General features: G+C 49.2%; 9 protein-coding genes across 9 annotated transcripts; 6 read left to right on the top strand and 3 right to left on the bottom strand.

Annotated features, from left to right (window-relative positions):
• Positions 1-25: 25 nt before the first annotated feature.
• Positions 26-583, top strand: rps21 (40S ribosomal protein eS21; the record flags this gene model as incomplete). Its single annotated transcript, XM_056720620.1, has 2 exons — positions 26-57; positions 349-583. 2 exons carry the CDS (start codon positions 26-28, stop codon positions 581-583), a joined length of 267 nt encoding a protein of 88 aa, XP_056584755.1.
• An 892-nt stretch (positions 584-1,475) lies between these two features.
• N7517_002891 (phenylalanine--tRNA ligase subunit alpha) lies at positions 1,476-3,064 on the bottom strand (the record flags this gene model as incomplete). The annotated part of the gene is made up of 2 exons (XM_056720621.1): positions 1,476-1,569; positions 1,620-3,064. 2 exons carry the CDS (start codon positions 3,062-3,064, stop codon positions 1,476-1,478), a joined length of 1,539 nt encoding a protein of 512 aa, XP_056584756.1.
• Positions 3,065-4,621: 1,557 nt separating this feature from the next.
• On the top strand, positions 4,622-8,842 carry tcsC (putative two-component osmosensing histidine kinase (Bos1); the record flags this gene model as incomplete). The annotated part of the gene is made up of 2 exons (XM_056720622.1): positions 4,622-8,644; positions 8,705-8,842. Coding segments are annotated over 2 exons (4,050 nt in total), but the record flags the coding sequence as incomplete, so codon positions are not given.
• A 1,274-nt stretch (positions 8,843-10,116) lies between these two features.
• Positions 10,117-10,756, bottom strand: N7517_002893 (ribosomal eL24 family protein; the record flags this gene model as incomplete). Its single annotated transcript, XM_056720623.1, has 2 exons — positions 10,117-10,684; positions 10,752-10,756. 2 exons carry the CDS (start codon positions 10,754-10,756, stop codon positions 10,117-10,119), a joined length of 573 nt encoding a protein of 190 aa, XP_056584758.1.
• Positions 10,757-10,958: 202 nt separating this feature from the next.
• On the top strand, positions 10,959-11,445 carry pam18 (putative mitochondrial DnaJ chaperone (Tim14); the record flags this gene model as incomplete). The annotated part of the gene is made up of 4 exons (XM_056720624.1): positions 10,959-11,009; positions 11,062-11,135; positions 11,197-11,250; positions 11,307-11,445. 4 exons carry the CDS (start codon positions 10,959-10,961, stop codon positions 11,443-11,445), a joined length of 318 nt encoding a protein of 105 aa, XP_056584759.1.
• A 1,010-nt stretch (positions 11,446-12,455) lies between these two features.
• atrR (transcription factor atrR) lies at positions 12,456-15,406 on the top strand (the record flags this gene model as incomplete). The annotated part of the gene is made up of 7 exons (XM_056720625.1): positions 12,456-12,629; positions 12,683-12,810; positions 12,877-13,238; positions 13,290-13,786; positions 13,838-14,013; positions 14,076-14,639; positions 14,689-15,406. The coding sequence occupies 7 exons, from the start codon at positions 12,456-12,458 to the stop codon at positions 15,404-15,406; spliced, it is 2,619 nt and encodes an 872-aa protein (XP_056584760.1).
• Positions 15,407-15,993: 587 nt separating this feature from the next.
• N7517_002896 (ATP-dependent metallopeptidase FtsH/Yme1/Tma family protein) lies at positions 15,994-18,809 on the top strand (the record flags this gene model as incomplete). Its single annotated transcript, XM_056720626.1, has 2 exons — positions 15,994-17,956; positions 18,019-18,809. The coding sequence occupies 2 exons, from the start codon at positions 15,994-15,996 to the stop codon at positions 18,807-18,809; spliced, it is 2,754 nt and encodes a 917-aa protein (XP_056584761.1).
• An 857-nt stretch (positions 18,810-19,666) lies between these two features.
• On the top strand, positions 19,667-20,713 carry N7517_002897 (uncharacterized protein; the record flags this gene model as incomplete). The annotated part of the gene is made up of 1 exon (XM_056720627.1): positions 19,667-20,713. The coding sequence occupies one exon, from the start codon at positions 19,667-19,669 to the stop codon at positions 20,711-20,713; it is 1,047 nt and encodes a 348-aa protein (XP_056584762.1).
• A 214-nt stretch (positions 20,714-20,927) lies between these two features.
• Positions 20,928-22,038, bottom strand: N7517_002898 (DUF1295 domain protein; the record flags this gene model as incomplete). The annotated part of the gene is made up of 2 exons (XM_056720628.1): positions 20,928-21,614; positions 21,670-22,038. The coding sequence occupies 2 exons, from the start codon at positions 22,036-22,038 to the stop codon at positions 20,928-20,930; spliced, it is 1,056 nt and encodes a 351-aa protein (XP_056584763.1).
• Between the last annotated feature and the right edge of the window lie 188 nt (positions 22,039-22,226).

A 22,226-nucleotide genomic window follows, 5' to 3' on the forward strand; every position in this document is an offset into this window, starting at 1 on the left:
AAACCTCAACACCAAACCCGCCAAAATGGAGAACGACAAGGGAGAGATCGTCGATCTGTACGTGCCATGGATTTTACACCCGTTCCCACAGTCCCAATATACCCTATGCCCTGTGTCTGCGTGGTCGCATACAATCAGCAATCCCGCCTCGATCCCAAGCCCAAGAGATGGACACGGTGTGATGGGAGAGTGCAAGGATTGAAAAAAAATCCTCCGCGCTGCGTGATTGCGATCGTTGCCGAGCCACTAGAAAACCCAGGGCATAACAGGGCGTTGGAGGGGAACATATTCGCTCGCAAAAAACCAAGAAAAGAACCCAGACAACTAACATGACCTCCCTCTCAACAGCTACGTGCCCCGCAAGTGCAGCGCCACCAACCGCATCATCAAGGCCAACGACCACGCCTCTGTCCAGCTCTCCGTTGGCAAGGTTGACGAGAACGGTCGTTACACCGGCGAGAACCAGACCTATGCTCTTTGCGGTTTCATCCGTGCCCGCGGCGAGAGCGATGACTCCTTCAACCGCCTGACCCAGCGCGATGGTTACCTCAAGAACGTCTGGGCCGCCTCCAGCCAGCGCTAAATCATCCGCAGCAATGTGGTTTTTTTTACCGGGTGGTGTTGACGGGTTGATTTGATGGTATGTTGTGGTCTACATATTCTGCATGTCCTTGTTCAATGAGGCTAATTTGATGCATAGGAACCGTGGCTTGATGGTCCGTGTTCGGGGAGTTGGTTTTAAGACCAAAAAAGGACGCAAGGGATATAGTTATGTTCCTTAGTTCATTTTTTCTTTTTCTCCTCAGAGAAACTCCTGTTTTCCTACCTATCTCTCGAAATGAATGGAATATCGACGACTTAATGGGTCAGGTTTTTTTCTCTACGAATCCCGCCTGTTCTCTTTCTATGATAGATTCCCGCCCAACCTCATGAAGCACAAGCCAAAAAAAAGCAATGCCAAAAAATCGAAACGATATCCCTTTCATATATTTCTTAGTCTCTGCTTTCTTCCTTTCTTATTTTCCTTTCCTTCTCGGCATATAAAGACCACCTCATTCTTTGTAGACTCGAAAACCAGATTGGTTCGCCAGTCTTGGTCTTCAGTGTCTCCATCCCCATGAGTGAGGAGGTAGAAATACTTTTCATTGCCGAAGATTATGCTTCCAAGCTCCCGCCTGCTGAAGAGCCACTGTTGCAGAGATCCATGCGCTGGGGCACAGATACGGGCAGGACATCCATCAGACAATGCTAGATGAATATCATATATTGGATAGTCTGTCTTCCTAATTGTATCTACACTGACTGCCTACATATATACGCTGGGTCCTTTTTTATCAAGTATTTATTCACATCCTGTCCATCGTTGATATGTAATACGTTTCCTTCCACATAAACTCGTGATTACAAGCAGGAAGAGCCCACAAGCAAGACACAACTAAAAAGCACGTTCTTTTTTTCTATGAGTATTTCGCTGTTTAATCCTTATCAAGGCGGACGGCCGGGTTGGTCTCAATGAAGTTCAAATCAACCTTGTGACCGAGGAGTTCACGGATGTTGCTGACGGCATACCTAATAGATGTATTAGTAAATGGAAATGAATGATAGCTGATACAACTTACTTGATCATAGTAGGTCTCTCCAGACTCAATCCCCATCCGTAGACTCGCAAGTCCTTAGGCAGACCCATAGCCTCCAGCATCTCTGGGCGGAACATACCACTGTTACCGATCTCAACCCACTTCCCTAGACCATCGTGGTAACCAAAGATCTCCATACTGGGCTCAGTGTAGGGGTTGTAGGCAGGCTTGAAGCGCAGCTTGTGGATTCCCATCTTGGCGAAGAAGACCTCCATGAATCCAATAAGACCACCGAGGGTCAGACCGAAGTCAGCAATGACACCCTCAACCTGGTGGAACTCTGCCAGATGGGTAGCGTCGACGGACTCATTTCGGAAGACGCGATCGATACTGAAGAAGCGAGCCGGCCGGGGGTTGGCGGCCAGCTTGTGCAGCATGTAGGTCGAGATGGAGGTGGTGTGGGTGCGGAGCACCAGGCGGAGCGACTCGTCCGCGCTCCAGGGGTAACGGTAGCCAATGGAGCCGAACTTTCCGTGCTCGTGGACCTCACGGACGTTGTCCCAGTACTTTTGGTAGTCGAGCGGCTTCTCGGACTTGTCTTGGGCTGGGACATGGGGGTCGTTGGGGGGATCCGCGCGAGGAGGGTCTGCTACGGCAGGGTCGGAGATGTAGAAGGTATCCTGAAGATCACGGGCGGGATGTTGCTGGGGCACGAACAAAGCGTCAAAGTTCCAGAAACCGGTCTCGACGAAGCGGTTGGTCGGCATCTCCTCGAAGCCCATATCGAAGAAGATGTTGCGGAACTCTTGGCGGACCTTGTTCAGAGGGTGGAGAGTACCGGATGGAGTCGGGGCACCCTTAGCATTGAAGTTGTAGGGCTTGAGGTGCGCCGTCTGCCACGAGCCATTGGCGATCATCTCCGGGGTGAGGTCGGTCTGCTCCTTGACGAATTCTGGGGCGTACTTGGGACCCTTGCTGATCTTGAAAGAAATCTCCTTTGCCAGACCAACCAACTTTCTCCGCTTAAGGTCAAGCATGACCTTTTTATCGTCCAGAGACTTTGTTTTTTGAACCTCAAGCAATTGCTGCTGCGTCTCGTCGACAATTGAGTCTGCGGATGCCCGCAACAAATCTTTATCCTTCTTAATCCAGCCACGCTTGAAGGCGTTTCCTTGGCCAACTTTGGCGTTCTCCTTGCCCACAATTCCTGGCAAGTCGGAGATCTTCAATCCGTCCATGGCAGCAAGCACCACGGCGAAGACCTTGGCCTCGTGACTGCCATTGGCGGCAATCTCCTGGCCCTCGGCAGTGAGAGTAACGATTTCCTTCTCTAGAGTCTCATATTCGACCATCTGTCGCGAATCAAGGCGGTCGAGCGCACTCTTAACGTTCAATGAGGGGGTGGAGGGGAAGGCTTCGCTGGAGAAGATGGGCGCATCGGACGCGGACAGGGCGCCCAAAATCTGGTTTGTCAAGTCGGACGCCATGGCTGCAGCCTTCTCCTGCAGTGACAATTTTTGACGGGTGTTTTGAAGGGCGTTCTTTTGATCGGACAATATTTCGCAGAATTATGACTCTGCGGGATTCCCAAAAGATAATACGGCAAGTCATACCGACCACTTCTGCCGTTTTACCCCCGCCATTTGAAATGTCGACCGTTGACCAGTTGACTTGGTGCCCTTCGAACAGATTCTTCCCATTCTTCTAATCCTCAGGCTAGGAGATATATGACTACAGCTACAACGTTGTATAATATTGTATGTATCTTTTTCCCGTAAACTTCATTTCATTTATACAAAATACTACCTATTTTAGACACATCATTCAACTTTTTTATATATATATTTCAAAAACATACTCTATAGGGTAGTGATCCAGGTACCGTCAAAAGTTGATCATATTTTCACACGAGGTCCTTGTATGACCAATAGACGTTACCAAATACCTAGGTCAACGGGAGACGCTAAGCTCGACGGCTCAGCCACCAAAAAAAAAGACGCAAATTGCGATGCAAATCAAACTATGGATCTGAAGGCCCGTGATGCAGACCCTAACGAAGAGACATTCTCGTTGATTTCTTATAGGCTCACACTAACCTTCAACTGGATCCCAACTGGGTCTTAACCAATTGTTTACAAAACTCTGTCTCGCCTATCATTCCCTCTGATCATTCATATTATACCATTCGAAGGATATGAATTTAGACTACTCCGTATTAAGAAGTCAAAACGAACTGGAGCCACCTGATCGACAGCCCCAGAGTCGATCACTTCATATGAAACGAATTTATGTATCCTGTACGGAAAATATACCTTCCAAGATACTTCGATGGTATAGATACATCTTATGTTAGTAGTCTTGATATAGTATACATCGTACCTCAGGTATCTATGCAGGCATATATTCCCAAACTATAATAGATCAAGTCCGTGCGTCTTATGCAGTCACCTGGGCATTTCTGTAAATGTGCAGAACGATACCCATTTTTTTTTTCCTATTTTTACTCTGTTATTTTCTCTATTTTTTTTTCTGTTTATAGGCGATTTATGAGTTCAACCTAAGAAAGTAAGACATAGGGAGAAAAAAAAAAAAAAAAAAAGAGAAAAGAGGCGGTATATCACCGCCCCTTTCAAAATCTCTTTTTTCCCCCTCCCCCTTCCAAATCCCCGATCTCTCCCTTGAAAACCTCCTTATTTTTTGTTTTTTTTTTCTTCTTTTTATTTAACCTTTTTTTATCTTTTTTTTTGGTCTTCTACGTTCGTCTCCTTAGATCCCCCGCAGAACAGTGGCTTACATAACGTTCTCCAGCGCTTATCCACCTATTTTCCCCCTTCCCGAACCTCCATTCCCTTTCATATTTATCCCCCGGTTGATTCGGGTATTTGTTGTTTTCTTTGGATTTCCCTATGTCGCCTTAATTAGACTTTTTATCTCTGCTATCCTGTCAGGATCCAGACTTGCCAGTGAGTGATACTTTACTATCTTCAAATTCTACACATAATCCTCGAGCTACTGTATGTGTTTTTGTATACTAACTTATGTAGGCCAGAATGGCTAGCGCGGACGAGACTCTCGCGGCCGCGACTGCCTTGCTGCAGAATTTGGCAAGAGAAGAATCTATCGCCGGTTCCTCTTCGCCCCCATTTGATTTTCAACTATCCAACGGTATCAAGTCGGCCAAACTTCCCGGAGAAGACAGTCCCACCAAGGCAGCCTTCGAAGCCGAGCTTGAGGCCCTGGTGCGCCGCGTGCACCATCTGGAATTCCAAGCTGTCAGTCACCACAATTTCCAACAGCAGACGGACCCCCACCAGACCACCCCGTCTGCTGAAGAGACCAGCGAGAGGAATTTCTTGAGGACATTTGGGCTCTCTCGCTTGTCGTCCGGTCAAGATTCTGACTCTCTGTCACAGCAGCAAAAAGCGATACCGGTTCCCGCGGCCGAAGAACCACCCCTGGGAGAAATTGACGACGAATCCGATGAAGAAGATGATAACGGCACCCGTGTCGTGCGGGAGGAGGATATTAGCTTCCTCCGCAACCACGTGCAAAAGCAGGCCGAGGAGATAAGCAGCCAAAAGGATATTATCGCCCAGGTTCGCGACGAATTGCAAAAACAGGAAGAGCACACTCGCCGTGCTCTTACCAAGGTCGAAAATGAGGATGTCGTTCTTCTCGAACGCGAGTTGCGCAAGCACCAACAGGCCAACGAGGCCTTCCAGAAAGCTTTGCGTGAAATCGGTGGCATCATCACCCAAGTCGCCAACGGTGACCTGTCCATGAAGGTCCAAATTCACCCGCTGGAAATGGACCCCGAAATCGCCACTTTCAAACGAACAATTAACACTATGATGGATCAACTGCAAGTCTTCGGTAGCGAGGTCTCTCGTGTCGCACGCGAAGTCGGTACTGAAGGAATACTCGGTGGACAAGCCCAGATCACTGGGGTCCATGGTATCTGGAAAGAGCTTACGGAGAACGTCAACATTATGGCCAAAAACTTGACAGATCAAGTGCGAGAAATTGCCGCCGTGACTACCGCTGTTGCTCACGGTGATCTTAGCCAGAAGATTGAGAGCCGGGCCCAAGGTGAAATTCTGGAGTTGCAACAGACTATCAACACCATGGTAGATCAACTCCGAACGTTTGCAACAGAAGTTACTCGAGTCGCGCGTGATGTTGGTACGGAAGGTGTACTGGGAGGACAAGCTCAGATTGAGGGTGTCCAGGGCATGTGGAACGAACTCACGGTTAATGTCAACGCCATGGCCAATAACCTTACCACGCAAGTGCGAGATATTGCTACTGTCACAAAGGCCGTTGCCAAGGGTGATCTCACGCAGAAGGTCCAGGCCAACTGTAAGGGAGAAATCGCAGAGCTGAAGAATATTATCAATTCTATGGTGGACCAACTACGACAATTCGCACAAGAAGTCACCAAGATTGCCAAGGAAGTCGGTACCGACGGTGTTCTTGGAGGCCAGGCTACTGTGAATGATGTCGAAGGAACGTGGAAGGATTTGACAGAAAACGTCAACCGCATGGCCAACAACCTGACCACGCAGGTGCGTGAGATTGCGGACGTCACCACCGCAGTCGCCAAGGGTGATTTAACCAAAAAGGTTACTGCCAACGTACAAGGAGAAATCCTCGACCTCAAGAGTACCATTAATGGCATGGTGGATCGTCTCAACACCTTTGCTTTCGAAGTCAGTAAAGTGGCTCGTGAGGTCGGCACAGACGGTACTCTCGGCGGTCAAGCTAAGGTGGACAACGTGGAAGGAAAATGGAAGGACCTGACGGACAATGTGAACACCATGGCACAGAATTTGACGTCTCAGGTCCGAAGTATATCCGATGTCACACAAGCTATTGCCAAGGGAGACTTGAGCAAAAAGATTGAAGTGCATGCTCAGGGAGAAATTCTCACGCTTAAGGTCACCATCAACCACATGGTGGGTCGACTAGCCAAATTCGCTACTGAGCTGAAGAAGGTCGCCCGAGATGTCGGTGTTGACGGCAAGATGGGTGGACAGGCCAACGTGGAGGGTATTGCGGGTACTTGGAAGGAAATTACCGAGGACGTGAACACCATGGCCGAGAACCTGACATCCCAAGTCCGCGCTTTCGGTGAAATCACCGATGCCGCAACCGACGGTGACTTTACCAAGTTGATCACGGTCAATGCCTCTGGTGAAATGGACGAGCTGAAGCGGAAGATCAATAAGATGGTTTCCAACCTACGGGACAGTATTCAGCGAAACACTGCCGCCAGGGAGGCTGCCGAGCTTGCCAACCGCACCAAATCAGAGTTTTTGGCCAACATGTCACACGAGATCAGAACGCCGATGAATGGTATCATTGGAATGACCCAGTTGACGTTGGATACGGATGATCTCAAGCCATACACCAGAGAAATGTTGAACGTCGTGCACAACTTGGCGAACAGTTTGTTGACCATCATTGATGATATTCTGGATATCTCTAAAATCGAAGCCAACCGCATGGTTATTGAAAGCATTCCATTCACCGTCAGAGGTACTGTCTTCAATGCTCTCAAGACGTTGGCTGTCAAGGCCAATGAGAAGTTTTTGAGTTTGACCTACCAAGTTGACAACACCGTTCCTGATTATGTCATTGGTGATCCATTCCGTCTCCGCCAGATCATTCTTAATCTTGTTGGAAACGCTATCAAGTTCACCGAGCATGGTGAGGTTAAGCTCACTATCCGAAAGTCGGACAGAGAACAATGCACGACCAACGAATACGCCTTCGAATTCTCCGTGTCTGACACGGGCATTGGAATCGAGGAGGATAAGCTTGATCTCATTTTCGACACCTTCCAACAAGCTGATGGCTCAACCACCCGCAGATTTGGTGGCACTGGATTGGGATTGTCGATTTCCAAGCGCCTTGTAAATTTGATGGGTGGTGACGTCTGGGTCACTTCCGAATACGGACATGGAAGTACTTTCCACTTCACCTGTGTAGTGAAACTTGCGGACCAGTCTTTGAGCGTCATCGCCAATCAGCTCTTGCCATACAAGAACCACCGGGTGTTGTTCATCGACAAGGGTCAGAACGGTGCTCAAGCCACCAACGTCATGAAGATGTTGAAGAAGATTGACCTCGAGCCGTTGGTTGTACGGAACGAGGAACATGTTCCCCCGCCCGAGATCCAGGATCCTTCTGGCAAGGAATCAGGCCATGCCTACGATGTTATTATTGTTGACTCGGTAGACACAGCCCGTGTCTTGCGGACGTTTGACGAGTTCAAGTATATTCCGATTGTTTTGGTCTGTCCTTTGGTGTGCGTGAGCTTGAAGTCGGCTTTGGACCTTGGTATCAGTTCATATATGACTACCCCGTGTCAGCCGATTGATCTTGGCAATGGCATGTTGCCGGCCTTGGAAGGCCGGTCAACACCGATCACCACCGACAACTCACGTTCATTCGATATTCTTCTAGCGGAGGATAACGACGTGAACCAGCAACTTGCGATGAAGATTCTTCAGAAGCATAACCACAACGTGTTTGTTGTCGGCAATGGGCTGGAAGCTGTTGAGGCTGTCAAGAAACGTCGCTACGATGTTATTTTGATGGATGTTCAGATGCCAGTCATGGGTGGGTTTGAAGCCACTGGCAAGATCCGCGAGTATGAACGTGAGAGTGGGCTTCAACGAACCCCAATTATCGCGCTCACTGCCCATGCTATGTTGGGTGATCGGGAGAAGTGTATCCAGGCCCAGATGGACGAGTACTTGTCCAAGCCGCTCAAGCAAAACCAGATGATGCAAACTATCCTCAAATGTGCTACCCTCGGTGGATCACTATTGGAGAAGAGCAAGGAGTCTAGGATTTCGAGCAGCGGGGAAATGCACCCCAACTACTCAATGTCCGAGAACCAACAGCCGCCACCACCACCACCACAACAGCGGTCAAAGCAGCAGCCCTTGCCGTCCCCTCGCCCGGTTGTAGATTCCCGGTCTATCACAAGCTCTGGTCCCATCACCCGAGGGAGTGTCGTTAGTCCGTTGGAAGAGAAAGAAGAGATGATCGACGAGCGGGTACGTTAGCTGTATGTTCAGAACTGAACCCTCAAAACAGCTTGGCTAATTCTTTTCCAGGCATTGCTACGATCCAACAGTACATGAGTTTAGCATATTTATTTCCATGCAGATGATTTCGATGCGACTATACCCTGTCTATATGAGTCTCATCTACTCTACTTTTGTCTACTTCATACCCACCTGCGTCTTTCCCCCGTCTATTATGATTCTCCATCATCAACCTCCACCATTGCATTCGCTTTTTTTCTCATTTTCATTTCTCCTCCTCTTGGAGGTGGTGTTTTGGCGCAGTCTATGATAGGACCTGGTTTGATCTATATGGAAGGATGACTGGGGAGTTTTCGCTTACCAGAGGGGCGCTTTGTTCTCTTTACCTCTTGCTCTACCTTTCTCTCTCTTTCTCATCTAGCCTCTCGCTTTTTTGTTCGACCCCCCTCAGCATCTCCTTGCCGTGAATTTTTGTATTGTATTTAGTTTTGCTACTGATCATATCAAGCGCGGCACAAGAACACCGCTCAATTTCTCCAAGGTCTTCTCTTGTCTATCATTTTTGCGTATTTACTTATCTCTCATCTAGCTCGCAGATCGTCTAACTCCAACCACCCGTCTCTCAATCTACTACTTCTGAACTATCTAGAAACCCCCAAACGCTGCTTCGCGCGCTCAACTCATTCATGGTATACCTGACGGCCTCAATTCCTCTTCCATGAACACATATGAAAATGTGATATCCCCCTTGCTGTTGCCTGGGCTGCGGCTAATCTCCTCTTGCTCTACATCTCAGTGCAATCCCTTTAAGGCTTTATTTTTGGGCTGAACCCTCACCGACATGGTCGACTGCGCAGCCAAAAATAACTAGCATGTGCTCTGTAGGGACCAAACTGCGACTGTCCGGTCTTGATATTATCTACTCAAGTCGAGATCAACAGCTCGGGTTCAAGAGCAGGCTAGGAAGCGGATATATTACACAAGTGATGATGGTAGCGATGATGGTAGGGTACGACCTATCAGGCCGCTTAACTAGAATCTATAGATATCTATGAATCGAAGCCTCGAGGTTATTTTGCGGTCTGTAGTAGAGGGGTTGGTAGGGCCGACTAAGAGCACGTTATTGATAGCCCTGGAGATGGTGTATAGGAGGGTACAGTAGGCTTGCCTAGATAGGATATTTGTTGGGGTCGTTCTCCAAAGATCTCATTATGGTCGTTGACCACTCTGGTCACTGCACTACTGACTAGCAACCTATGTAACATTGTGGGTCATTGTAAACATATTTTTTTTTATTAGCCTCCCAAGCAGCAAGAGGCTAACCGCCCACTGGATATGAGATATGATGAAAAACATTGATTGCTTTTAAAACACCAAAGCATGCCCAACTCCGAAAATCTGCGTGTTGCAGGAACCGTGTCGTATCTGAAGAAGCATGAAAACAACATTGAAAAGAAAAAAATAGAGACCCAGGAGAAAATTTAGTCGATATCCATCTGCTCCTCGACTCCGCCATCCACCAACAACTTGCTCTTCTGCTTCTGGCGGATTCTCTCCTCGCCGTGAACTCTGTTGGAAACCTTGCTCTGCTCGGCCACCATGGGCAGACCAGCCTCGCGCTCGCGGAGTTCCTTCCGGATGAGGTGCTCGCCCGTGTTGACGACCTTGCGGTCTGCCTCGCGCTGGCGCTCGCGGGCGAGTTTGCCGGCCAAGCGGCGTTTCGTGAACACACGCTCGCGGCGGGTTCTGATCTCCTCCACTCTCTCCATGGCGGAGAGGGTAGCAGCCATAAGGTTGCGGTCGTACTTGACGGGGACGTTTCTCTTCTTGGCGAACTGGGACAGGACGAGCGATGAATCCACGATCATCTCCTTTCCGCGGGAGGCACGGTGAGTCTTGGTCCACTTCAGCTTGCGGGGCTGACGCTTCATCTTGAAGTTCTTGTGGCACTTGGACCGACAGAAGCGGAATTGTCGGGCATCGTTGCGGACGAATGTGATGCCCTTACTCGGGAAGGCCGGGCGGGAACAGAAGTGACAAGTTTCAACACTGCCGATAAAAAGAACATTAGTATTCCGTAGAACGTGTACAGACAAAAATTAACTGCAAAACTTACCGCATGGTTGTGGAGTGGTGTTGGTTATGTCTTCGTTGAGTCGCAAGAAACTTTTTCTGTAGCTTGGGCCTGAATGGTGGAGCAGACCACGCTAAACCCTTTTGGGGCACCTGCGCTGACTTTTCTATCCCGGCGCCTCTTCGTCCAGATTCCCCGGTCCAACTGACTTGATCTCATTTCGCGACCTCTCTATCTTCACTCTACAAAATGGCCTCTGTTCTTGCTATTGGATTTGGCATTGCCACAACCGCCTTTTTGGTGAGTCAAAAAGTCATTGTTCAGTAACACGGGACTAACTTATTGTCTACAGGGCCGCGCCGGTCTCGTCGCCTACCGCCGCTCCAGGGGAGGATTAAACGCTGCCGGAAAGGCATTCTATAAGGGGTTCGTGGAAATTTCCATTATCTTATGGCTATATGGGATATTGACTAATGTCGTGTTACAGAGGATTCGAACCGCGCATGAACCGTCGGGAAGCCTCCCTGATTCTACAACTTGCGTATGTGCTAGCGACAAACTTACTTTTGATATGCCAGAACTGACAATATTTCTCAGTGAACGAACTTTGACCAAGGACAAGATCCGCAAGAACCACCGCCAGCTTATGTTGCTCAACCACCCCGATCGCGGCGGCAGTCCATACTTGGCCACCAAGATTAACGAGGCGAAAGAATTCCTCGACAAGCATGCTTAAGACTTTGCCGATGTGGCTTTGACTTCTCTCTTCTCCAGCAATGCCCTTTGGACAACGATGGAAAAGCGAATCTAGGCCTCGACATTGACAAACTGGTCATCATATTTTGGGCACATAGCGTGGCGTTGGTTTGGCATTTACAAGATCGGAGGAACAGGACTGCTCTTTACGAACCTTGTTGTATTATATGTACTGTTTTCACATATCCCTACGAGATCGCCGCTCTTCGTTGAAATGTACTTTTATTACTATCCAACTATCCGACATACATATCCAGCACCTCAGAACCGGCACCACCCCAGACCCGGAAGTCTCCGGTATCATCAGATCATACCCCTGCCATACTGTCGATCTTTAACTAACAAGGTAACCCCTGGAGAGTAGAAGCGTGTAGGCCCAAGGCTCAAGGTTACAAAAGGTTGTGATGGACACGGGATCCGTACTACCCCATATAAAACGCCACACACCTTTTTTCACAAGAATTATAATGCCATGGAGTACTTCGCATACAACTGTACAAATAATGCAAAATGCCTTTGATCGGCGCAGGTGGATTGGAAGAGATTGAACGGAAGTCAATGCCCCTGTTATCCGGATCGGACGAAATCGACCGTCCACGGGTGTAAATTCAAAGTTCTGCTCGGCGGTCGGGTTTCGGGGTTTCCGTCATGCCACTAAATATCTTCAAGGCAACTGTATAGCGTCCCTCTTGAGTTGAAGTCATATTTGGCATCCTTGATCTCACGTGTGGTTGAGTCATTTCTTACCTAAAGTCTCAAACTCACCTGGGAAGGTGCTCGTGCCCTGTGATTTCATTGTCAGCCTCCGAAAAGATTCTATCCTTCCATGCGTCATTCATTCCTATAATCCATAGTGCACTCTCTCCTTTCTCAGGGAGTGGAAGAAAACGCTCTGCGCCGAGTCGCAGTACCCCGCAGTATCGCTCATCACTTATCACCGCCATTACCTCTACTCCGCGGAGTTTCCGTTGCCCCTCAAACGCAAGAAAGATGGATGGCTTGGGGGACGGCGATATGGGCTTCGACCCGCCTAATATGATGAACCAGACACCACAACTCTTCGGTTACGATAGTTCTCAGATGCAGGCGGGGTCTATGTACGATGATTCGTCATTGGGCGCGGGAGACGAGACAAACGATGCGAAGAGACGGAGGATCGCGAGGGTGAGGATCATTACCCGTTGCAGATATTGGGAATACGTCTAATGAGCGAACAGGCGTGCGACATGTGTAGGAAGAAGAAGATTAAATGTGATGGAAAAATGCCAAAATGCTCACACTGCATCAACTACAAAACGGAATGCATCTTCACACAAGTGGAGAAGAAGCGGAATCCCCCCAAAGGGTATGTACACTTGTATACTTCGTTGCATACAGAGTTCTATATCTGACCTGGGTGTTTCTTCCATAGAGCGAAATACATCGAAGGACTTGAAAACCGACTGGGCCGGATGGAGTCGTTGCTGCGTTTGTCGGGTCTTTTGTCAGAAGAAGATGGCGGCAAGACAGATCTCGGAACATTGGAGAAACGACTAGCGGATCGAACGAATGCGCTGAACGCAGCGAAAGGCTCCGGCAAGTTCATGGCTCAAGCAGCCACAGCCCAACAGGCCCCGAGCTCCCACCAGACCACACCTCGTATGGACTCCATCTCTAGCCCTCAGACAGCCGCTACATCACCAGAGTCGCAAAAGTCGGAGACCGAAGTCGAGGCACTGTCGGATATGATGTGCTCTTTGGTGACAAACAACTGCGGGGAGACTCGGTATATTGGTAGGTTTTGTTATGCAACTGTTTAGGGCTGGTTTGTTAACATATTCATAGGATCCTCATCTGGATTCTCCATATTCTCCCCAAAGGGTATTCAATGGGTCAATGAGAAGACGGGCGATACATCCTTCCAGGACATGATCTCGTCAGCATATGTCGATGACAATAAATGGATGTACTGGAAACCCGAGATCTTCAGCGATATTTTCGCAAGGCGTGTGTTCAAGCCTCTCCCGCCAAAGGAAGAAGCTCTTTCCCTATTCAAGGACTTCTTTGAAAACTTCAACTGTATGTTCCCACTGTTCCACGAAGCAACATTCATGCACTTGGTGGAACGACAATACTCGCGTGATCCCTACGAGGGTTCAGGCTGGTGGGCAAGTATAAATGTTGTCCTGGCAATCTCTCACAGGCTGCGAGTTATGAGTAACTTGGTGCCACACGAAGAAGACAAACGAGCCTGGCTTTATTTGAAGAACGCCATGGGAGTTCTGACCGAGCTCACAATGCGTAACACTGATCTACTGAGTGTGCAAGCGCTATTGGGCATGGTAATGTGTCCTACTCTGCTTTTGATGGCTTTGTCTAACCTACTGTTCTAGTCGCTCTTTCTTCAAGGAACGCCTAATCCACAACCTGCTTTCTTCCTAGTCGCCGCGGCGATTCGACTTTCCCACAGCATTGGTCTACACAAACGCGGTTCTGGATTTGGCCTCAACGTGGTCGAAGTTGAGCAGCGGAAGCGAGTCTTCTGGATCGCCTATCTTCTTGACAAAGAGTATGATCCCTCGCTTTTAGAAAACCGAATACTTTTATCTCAAATACTGACCAATACTTTAGCATCTGTTTACGCTCTGGTCGACCACCAGTACAAGATGACGATGATATGAATGTCGAGCTGCCAAGCGAAGACCCGCCAGACAATGTTGGAAATGTGCCATTATCTGATGGTAGAAGCAAGTTCAACCTATTCCGGTCACTGTGTGAATTTGCCACTATTGAAAGCAGAGTATACAAGCGACTCTATTCTGCCAAAGCATCGAAACAATCAGACGGTGAATTGCTCAATACAATCGGTGAGCTTGACAAGGAGTTGGAAGACTGGAAAGACAGCATTCCTATCGAATTCCGCCCTGAATATGAAATTCAAGCCACCCACACTCCCCTCATCATCCACATGGTTGTTCTACATTTTGCCTACTACAATTGCTTGACAACCATTCACCGGATGTCCGTTCATCACGGGTACTGGACAAGCCGTCTGTCCAACTATGCCATACAGGGGTTGAATGCACGGCCCTTGAACCCCAGGGTATTCTTGTCGGCAGTTTTGTGCGTCACTGCTGCCAGAGCATCGATTAATTTGATCAAGTATATCCCTCAAGGGGACTTTGCTTGTGTTTGGTAAGTTCCAGAGAATCGTGGGAGCAAACAGCTGCTAACTTGATACTAGGCTGATTCTCTACTACCCGGTGTCTGCCCTCGTAACACTTTTCGCCAACATCCTCCAGAACCCCAACGATGTTCGTGCTCGATCCGACGTTAAATTAATGAGCGTGGTAGTCAGCTTCCTGTCCACCCTAGTCTCCGACGAATCCAATGGCAGCATCAAACGTATGCTAGGTCTCTGCGGTGAATTCGAGAGAATTGCCAAAGTGGTCTTGGATAAGACCGAAAAGGAGTCTCAGTCGCGAAAGAAACGCAAGAATGCAGAAGCAGAAGACTCTGCAGGCGCAACCGAAGAACATTCGGCAACTGCACCCTCCGCCAAACGTACACAAGCACCACCTACCTCCACATCCTTCTCTCCCTCCATATTTACCAACCCTACGGCTGCAGCCGCCTCGTCCGGCACAGAAGGGCCATTCCCGGGGTCCACAATGCCACCGACAAGTGGCCTCGCCGCTGACCTCCCAAGCAATGTCCATGCAATGTCCGGCCTTGGGCAGGAGTTCTCTGACATGCTGAGCCCTGATCAAATGGGTAATGTTGGATTCTCCGACCAACACTCATTCAGTGCCAGCCCCGGCATGGCACCATTCCAGCAGCCATTTGTCCCGCAAGATCTCTGGCAGATGCCAATGACAATCGAGTGGGACTGGGCGGATATGTCCACCAACTTCCCTCCTTTTGACGGAGCTGGTCCGGGCGGGCCGCTGCCTGGGCAGTGATAATGAGTGTATGATGAACCAGAGTCACCTTCATCTATCTTGTTATGTTGCTCATGTCGGTGGGCTTATTGTTTCCAGTGTGATCTCTCCACACCAAACCATCTCCACACCCCTTGTATATTGATGCGCTCCTCTTCTTATTTCGAACCCATCCCGAGGTCTCTATGGAGTAACCAGGAGAATTATGGGTTTCCATTACGCAGCGAATGGCGCAAAGGTGGGCCCTATTTATAGGAATAAATATGTACAGACAGGTCTCCAATCAAATTCAAATCAAGATTAGACAGTTTAATTCAACAACGGAATTCATAAACGGCTTTAAAGGAACGACACGGGTTTAAGCTAATTCCATCCGGAACCTAGGTACCTGCTTCTGATGACTCAGCCGGATCGGCGAAAATTTAGAACCGACTGGAACCACACGGCGTCACCTCGGACTTGATGCCCCAGAGCTTCTCAACTCCCAGCTCAATCCCGCCTCCTCACGCCTAATCTTGATGGATTGTGATATTATCCATTACTTCTAAACTCGATTGATCACCTTTTACCCCCGCCCTCGAAGCCCTCGGGGCTCCCATTCCTCGACCATGGCTACCTTGCTCCGACGGCCAGGCAATCTCGCTCGGTACTCGAGGACACTTGCGGAATCTACCCGTCGCACAGGGCTGGCTTCCCTGCGTGTGCGACAATCAAGACTCTCATCTCTGGTTCTATCAAGCCGCGCTAGAACCTACGCCACACAAGGTCCGACACCCCCCGACGACAACAGCCGGAACAATGAACATCAAACAAATAAGCCAAAGTCAGCTTTGACCGAAGCTGAATTGGAACGTGTGGACGAATGGCTGGAAGGTATTGATCCGGTGGGCCGTAAACAGATCCGAAACCACCTCATGAGCCATGGACTTCCAGCGGAAGTCAGGAAGTACCTCGATCGGAATCAACCAACGACGTTGATGGATCGTATTAAGATGATGCGGTTCCTGTGGCAAGCCACAACTTCCGATGCTGCATTGGAAGAGTTCCTAAAGAAATACGAGCCTGATGCCAAAGAGCTAGCAAAAAAGCGCGGTATCTCAGACCTGCACAACCCCGCCGAAAAACGCAATGATACCGAAGACTCCAGCCTCCGCTTCAACAAGGATTCAGAGCAGGAGCCACAAGGGCAACAACCGGCAAAGCAGGGCGAACAGCAATCTAACTCACAACCGCCAAAGGATCCCAAGCAAGACAAGGATCCCAAGGAGGAAAAGGATACCAAGCAAACGGAAGGTCCCAAGAAGGATCAACAACAACAGAAGAAGCAACAGAGCGACAAGAAGGGCAAGGTGCCCCCGAACATGGGCAAGGTTCTCGAGTTCCGCTTCGATCCCGTTTCGTTCTTCGTCACCGCTCTCGTCACATACTACGCCTACCGCAGCTTCTTCCCCGGTGATGCCGGAGGCAGAGAAATCACCTGGCAAGAATTCCGGGCGAACTATCTCGAGAAGGGCCTCGTGGAGAAATTGACCGTCTTGAACCGCACCAAGGTCCGGGTTGACCTCAGCGGCGAAGCTTCGGCTCAACCCGATTCAAATGGTCAGACTCCCTCCTATGTCTTCTTCAGTATTGGTTCTGTCGACAGCTTTGAGATGAAGATCGAGGCAGCTCAAAACGAATTGGGTATTCCATCACATGAACGTATTCCTGTCGCCTATCATGACGAAACCCCATGGGGCGGCGTCTTGATGTCATTGGCTCCTACTCTTCTCTTCCTTGGTGGTGTCTTCTGGATGTCCCGTCGTGCCGGTGGCGGCGCCGGCGGCCAGAGTGGAATCTTTGGTATCGGCAAGAGCCGTGCCAAGCGCTTCAATCACGAGACCGATATCAAGACCAAGTTCGCCGATGTTGCGGGCATGGATGAAGCTAAGGTTGAGATCATGGAATTCGTTAGCTTCCTTCAGCAACCCGAGCGGTTCGAGAAGCTGGGTGCAAAGATTCCCCGTGGTGCCATTCTCTCAGGTCCCCCCGGTACTGGTAAGACATTGCTTGCTAAGGCCACTGCCGGTGAATCTGGCGTGCCTTTCTACAGTGTCAGTGGTTCAGAGTTCGTCGAAATGTTTGTCGGTGTTGGTCCCTCTCGTGTCCGCGATCTCTTCGCCAATGCCCGGAAGAACACCCCCTGCATTATCTTCATTGATGAAATCGACGCAATTGGAAAGTCCCGAGCCAAGTCGAACGTTGGTGGTGGAAACGATGAGCGTGAAAGCACTCTTAACCAGATTCTCACTGAGATGGATGGTTTCAACACCTCTGAGCAAGTGGTTGTCCTGGCTGGTACCAACCGACCGGATGTTCTCGACAAGGCCCTCATGCGTCCCGGACGATTCGACCGACACATTGCCATTGACCGTCCTACCATGGACGGTCGCAAGCAGATCTTCCGTGTTTACTTGAAGAAGATTGTCACCGACGAGAACTTGGAGTACATGGAGGGCAGACTTGCCGCTCTGACTCCTGGTTTCGCTGGTGCTGATATCGCCAACTGCGTGAACGAGGCTGCTCTTGTTGGTAAGTTTTTATGCATAATCTCTTCGCTGTGTTTCATCAAAGCTAACAAATCTTCCCTGCAGCTGCCCGCGGAAACGCAGACAAGGTTGTCATGAAGCACTTCGAGCAAGCCATCGAACGAGTCGTTGGTGGATTGGAGAAGAAGTCTCTTGTCCTCTCCCCTGAGGAGAAGCGGACCGTCGCCTACCACGAGGCTGGCCACGCTATCTGCGGTTGGTACTTCAAGTGGGCCGACCCGCTGCTGAAGGTGTCGATCATTCCTCGTGGACAGGGTGCACTCGGATATGCGCAATACCTCCCGGCCGGTGGCGACACATATCTGATGAACGTCAACCAGATGATGGACCGCATGGCCATGACTCTGGGTGGTCGTGTCAGCGAAGAGCTGCACTTCGACAGCGTGACTAGCGGTGCTAGTGATGACTTCAACAAGGTCACTCGCATGGCTACTGCCATGGTGACTAAGTTCGGCATGTCGTCCAAGCTTGGTTACATTTACTACGAGGATGACGGACAACAGCAACTCCACAAGCCTTTCTCCGAGGATACTGCCCGCTCTATTGATATGGAAGTGCGCCGTATCATCGAAGAGGCCCACAAGCAGTGCCGCGACCTCCTGACCGAGAAGAAGAAGGAGCTCGGTATTGTTGCTGAGGAGCTTCTGTCTAAGGAGGTTCTTGGACGCGACGACCTCATCCGTCTCCTTGGCCCGCGCCCCTACCCCGAGTCTGGCGAGTTCGCCAAGTACTTCGATGGCACAGGTGGCAAGACCATTGCTCCACCGGACTTCCAGAGCCCCGAACAAACCTCTGGTAAAGATGGCCGGGATGAGACACCTATCCCTCCTTCATAGATTATGGGACTGTGTTTCTTTGCATCCTTGCGCTTTGGTTTGATTTTGGTTCAATTTTGGGAGGCATGATATCACTGTAGCCTCCCTTTTTGTATTTATCGATTGCATCTCCCGTTTCTTCTCCCCTCTCATCTTCTCTTTTCGTCTACTCTCATCCACAACACCTTTCCCTCTTTCCTCCTCTCGTGCTCATTAAGAAGATCGTTTCACTTTTTTTTATTTTCTCTCATCTGTTCCCCTGTCCATCTCTGTGTCCAATTGGATCTGTACAACTTGTACCGAGTGTATAATAGGGAGTTTTATTGAAACATGTCTTAGATTAGAAGTTCATGTCTCTTGCGCGTAAATATTGTTGAATCACCGTCGTAAAACTCACGGGAAAACGTTGTATCAAACTTGTTGGATAATGGTTTATCCAAGTCTCCTTTGCTAGCAATGACACATTCAAGACATGCGAATGTCTTGCGCTTTATATCCTCAATTATTCCGTTTGAGGTATGTCTAAAACACTTCCAAGAAGTTGACTCAATTCAAGACTTCTTTATTATGAATGCAAAGCTAGTGCATACAAACCTACAAAGAGACTCAAGGCGAAGAGGACAAACGGTCCAGCTAGGAAGATAGCGTCTATATAGATAAAAGAGCTCAAGACCGATCATGACCACATTTATGGCACTCAATCTACTAGCAATACAGTTCAGTCTCCCAAACCCTACGGCGAAGTTCATATGAGAGGAGAGCATGATACCCTAAGAAAAAACGTCGAACCTCAGTACGCCGATTAAATCGACCTTTTCGTGCCCTCAGGCCATAGTTCATCTGTGAGAACTTCAGACTGAGATCCTGGTTCATCAGAGATGCGGCACATCCCAGCACTTCGAGGCGAGAATAGTCAGGATCTACTCAGTGATGACACGAGTTCCCACGAACGCCGCCCTAAATTCGAGGAGTGGACGAGCGATGCTCTCCGCGCATTCGATATTTTTTGGCATGATCCAGAGAGGAGAAAACATCCTAGTTATTTCCAACCCGGCAGTCCTCCACTTTCAAGTGGCGCATCAAGCAGGACTACTGTATCTCAAGGCAGACAGATCTTCCCCCCAAATACCTATGCTACTCCCTACAGGACGATAGCACTAGAGCAGTCCCATCAATATTGGGATACGACGAAACAGCCCCATCAGCTTTCACGGGAGATGATACCCCGATTCTACAATCCGGACCGTTTGAAAGAAAAGCTTCTTGGTCCTGAGAACTATAAGCATTGGGCGGATCGGATGAAGAAGAAGCTTGGGCAGTGCGGCGGATTGTGGATCACCAATACTGATATGGAAATGCCGGCGCACAACAGCTTGAGCACACAATACATCCTGCCCAACCTCAATCTTTGGATGATGGTTTTCAGCAACGTGTCACAGCCCATACGACGAGAACTCTGTGCTTCACAAGCATTGGATGCACAGGAGGCATGGCAATTTCTGGAGAAGACATATGGAAGAGACGTTCCCATGAAGATGCGTTCAGTTCAGGGCCTACGTGATATCATGAGTATCAGGTATGACAAGTGCGCATCACTGCAAGAATACATAGAGAAGATGGTGTTGTGCAGCCGAGCAATTCAATGTAACCGCGGAGAGAAAGACCATGACGACGGAGGGAAAGACAATGGCCGCGGAAAGAACCGCGACCACGTGAGAGGAAGAGATGAAACTAACGAATGGCTGTGGTGCCAATTCATCTTGGTAAATCTTGGTCCCGAGTGGGAGTCTTGGGTCTCTGAGCTGGTAGAGAAATTCGAAGATAAAGAGAAAATGCATGCTGCAATATGCACTTTCAGAGGACTCTTCCCAATCATCGAAGCAGAACAGGCACGTCGCACTCAAGCTTCTCGTTACACGAAGTGAGATACGTGACCATGTGCTAAAAAGACCTGTGAACATGTATTCGTGTTTCTAGTTCGTTACAATGAGTGATTAATGCCTGAAAAATTAAAAATTGTGTGCATTTTGTCAAAATCGTTAATTTTGAGAGGTTCCAAGAAAGCGTATAAAATCAGAGCAAAACATGTCCACCCATCTGGTATATATTCCTTCATCTGCTTATATATAAACCAACAAATCAAGTGCTCTTCTTGCTAGCCTTCTTGGTCTTCTTCGCCTTGACGGACAGGCGAGGAATAAATCTGCCAACGCGGGCCTGGTAGTCGCTGTACTCGGGGTACTTGCTAGTGGTAATAGCCTCAGTTAGACGGACGCTGCATTGGAAGACAGCGAAATATCCCAAAACGCCCAGACCGGCCCAGTTGAAGTAAGTCTCGGTGCGGTAGCAGGACCACGCATACATGGTCAACCAAAAGGCCTGCTCGGCAACGAAGTTGGGGTGTCGCGACCAAGACCAGAGACCGCTGACAACAAAGCCCCGCTCAAGATCTTCGGCGGAGAACTGGTCCTTGTAGGGCTCGGGAATACGCGCGTTGGTTTGGTACTCCTTCTTAGCAGACTGGAACTTCCACTGCTGCCCGTCGGCGAAGAATTCAATGATGATAAAGAAAAACGCAGCACGGGAGAAGGCCAAGTCGGGAAGGCCAAAGACCTCAGTTCCTTGGTTGTATGCGGCGACAACAAAGATGTAGGTCGGAGCGGTGATGAAAAGGAGCAACAGCGACTGAGCGATGGCAATAAATCCAAGGTTGAAGATCATGAACAAGAAGCTATTGTTCACTTTAGAGCGCACAATCTCCCAGCGGTAATCTTCCGAGCCGATCGAATATCCTCCTTTGCGCCAGTAGTTGAAAGTCAAGCGGACCTATTCCATAATTCGAGTCAGCACATGCAGAGACTCGAAAGTAACGTCAACTTACACTCCAGAGAACACTGATGACAGCGATTGTATCCACAGTCTGGGTTTGGATGCCGGACAAACGAGCCCAGACGGCGAAATGCACATTATACAGCGCAGGGAGAATGCTCCAAAACCGGTCTACTTGTGACCAGTTTCGGTTGATCTCAGCCGCGATGAAAAACAGACCAGCCAGGACTCCACAGAAAGCAAGCGCAGAGACGAAGGGGTTGGTAGCTAGATAGACAGCTCGCAAGCTATACACATCGCTACCAGCTTCGCGCAAGCTGTCGGGCAGCCATTGCAGCTGGGACAAGTAGGGGGCAACGGTGAGCTCAAATGAGGTATAGTCCAAAAGGGACTCCACACGGGGAAGTGGTAGAGATGCCATGGCTGTGCTCCGTACTATATATCGTCAAAAGGCAGGAGAAAAGACAAACAAACCCTTAGGAAGTGTTTGCTGTGGAGTTGGACGGGTAGATTTACCCATTGGGAATAGCGTTCTTAAAGGGGAATAGCGTGTCCAAAAGTAGTATATGCCTCAGGCATCCAACCGCGTCTCAGGCATCTAATCTCTTC

Source organism: Penicillium concentricum (genome assembly GCF_028827145.1).
Source record: "Penicillium concentricum strain IBT 3081 chromosome Unknown utg000001l_segment0_segment0, whole genome shotgun sequence".
In the NCBI taxonomy this organism is placed as follows: Eukaryota; Fungi; Ascomycota; class Eurotiomycetes; order Eurotiales; family Aspergillaceae; genus Penicillium; species Penicillium concentricum.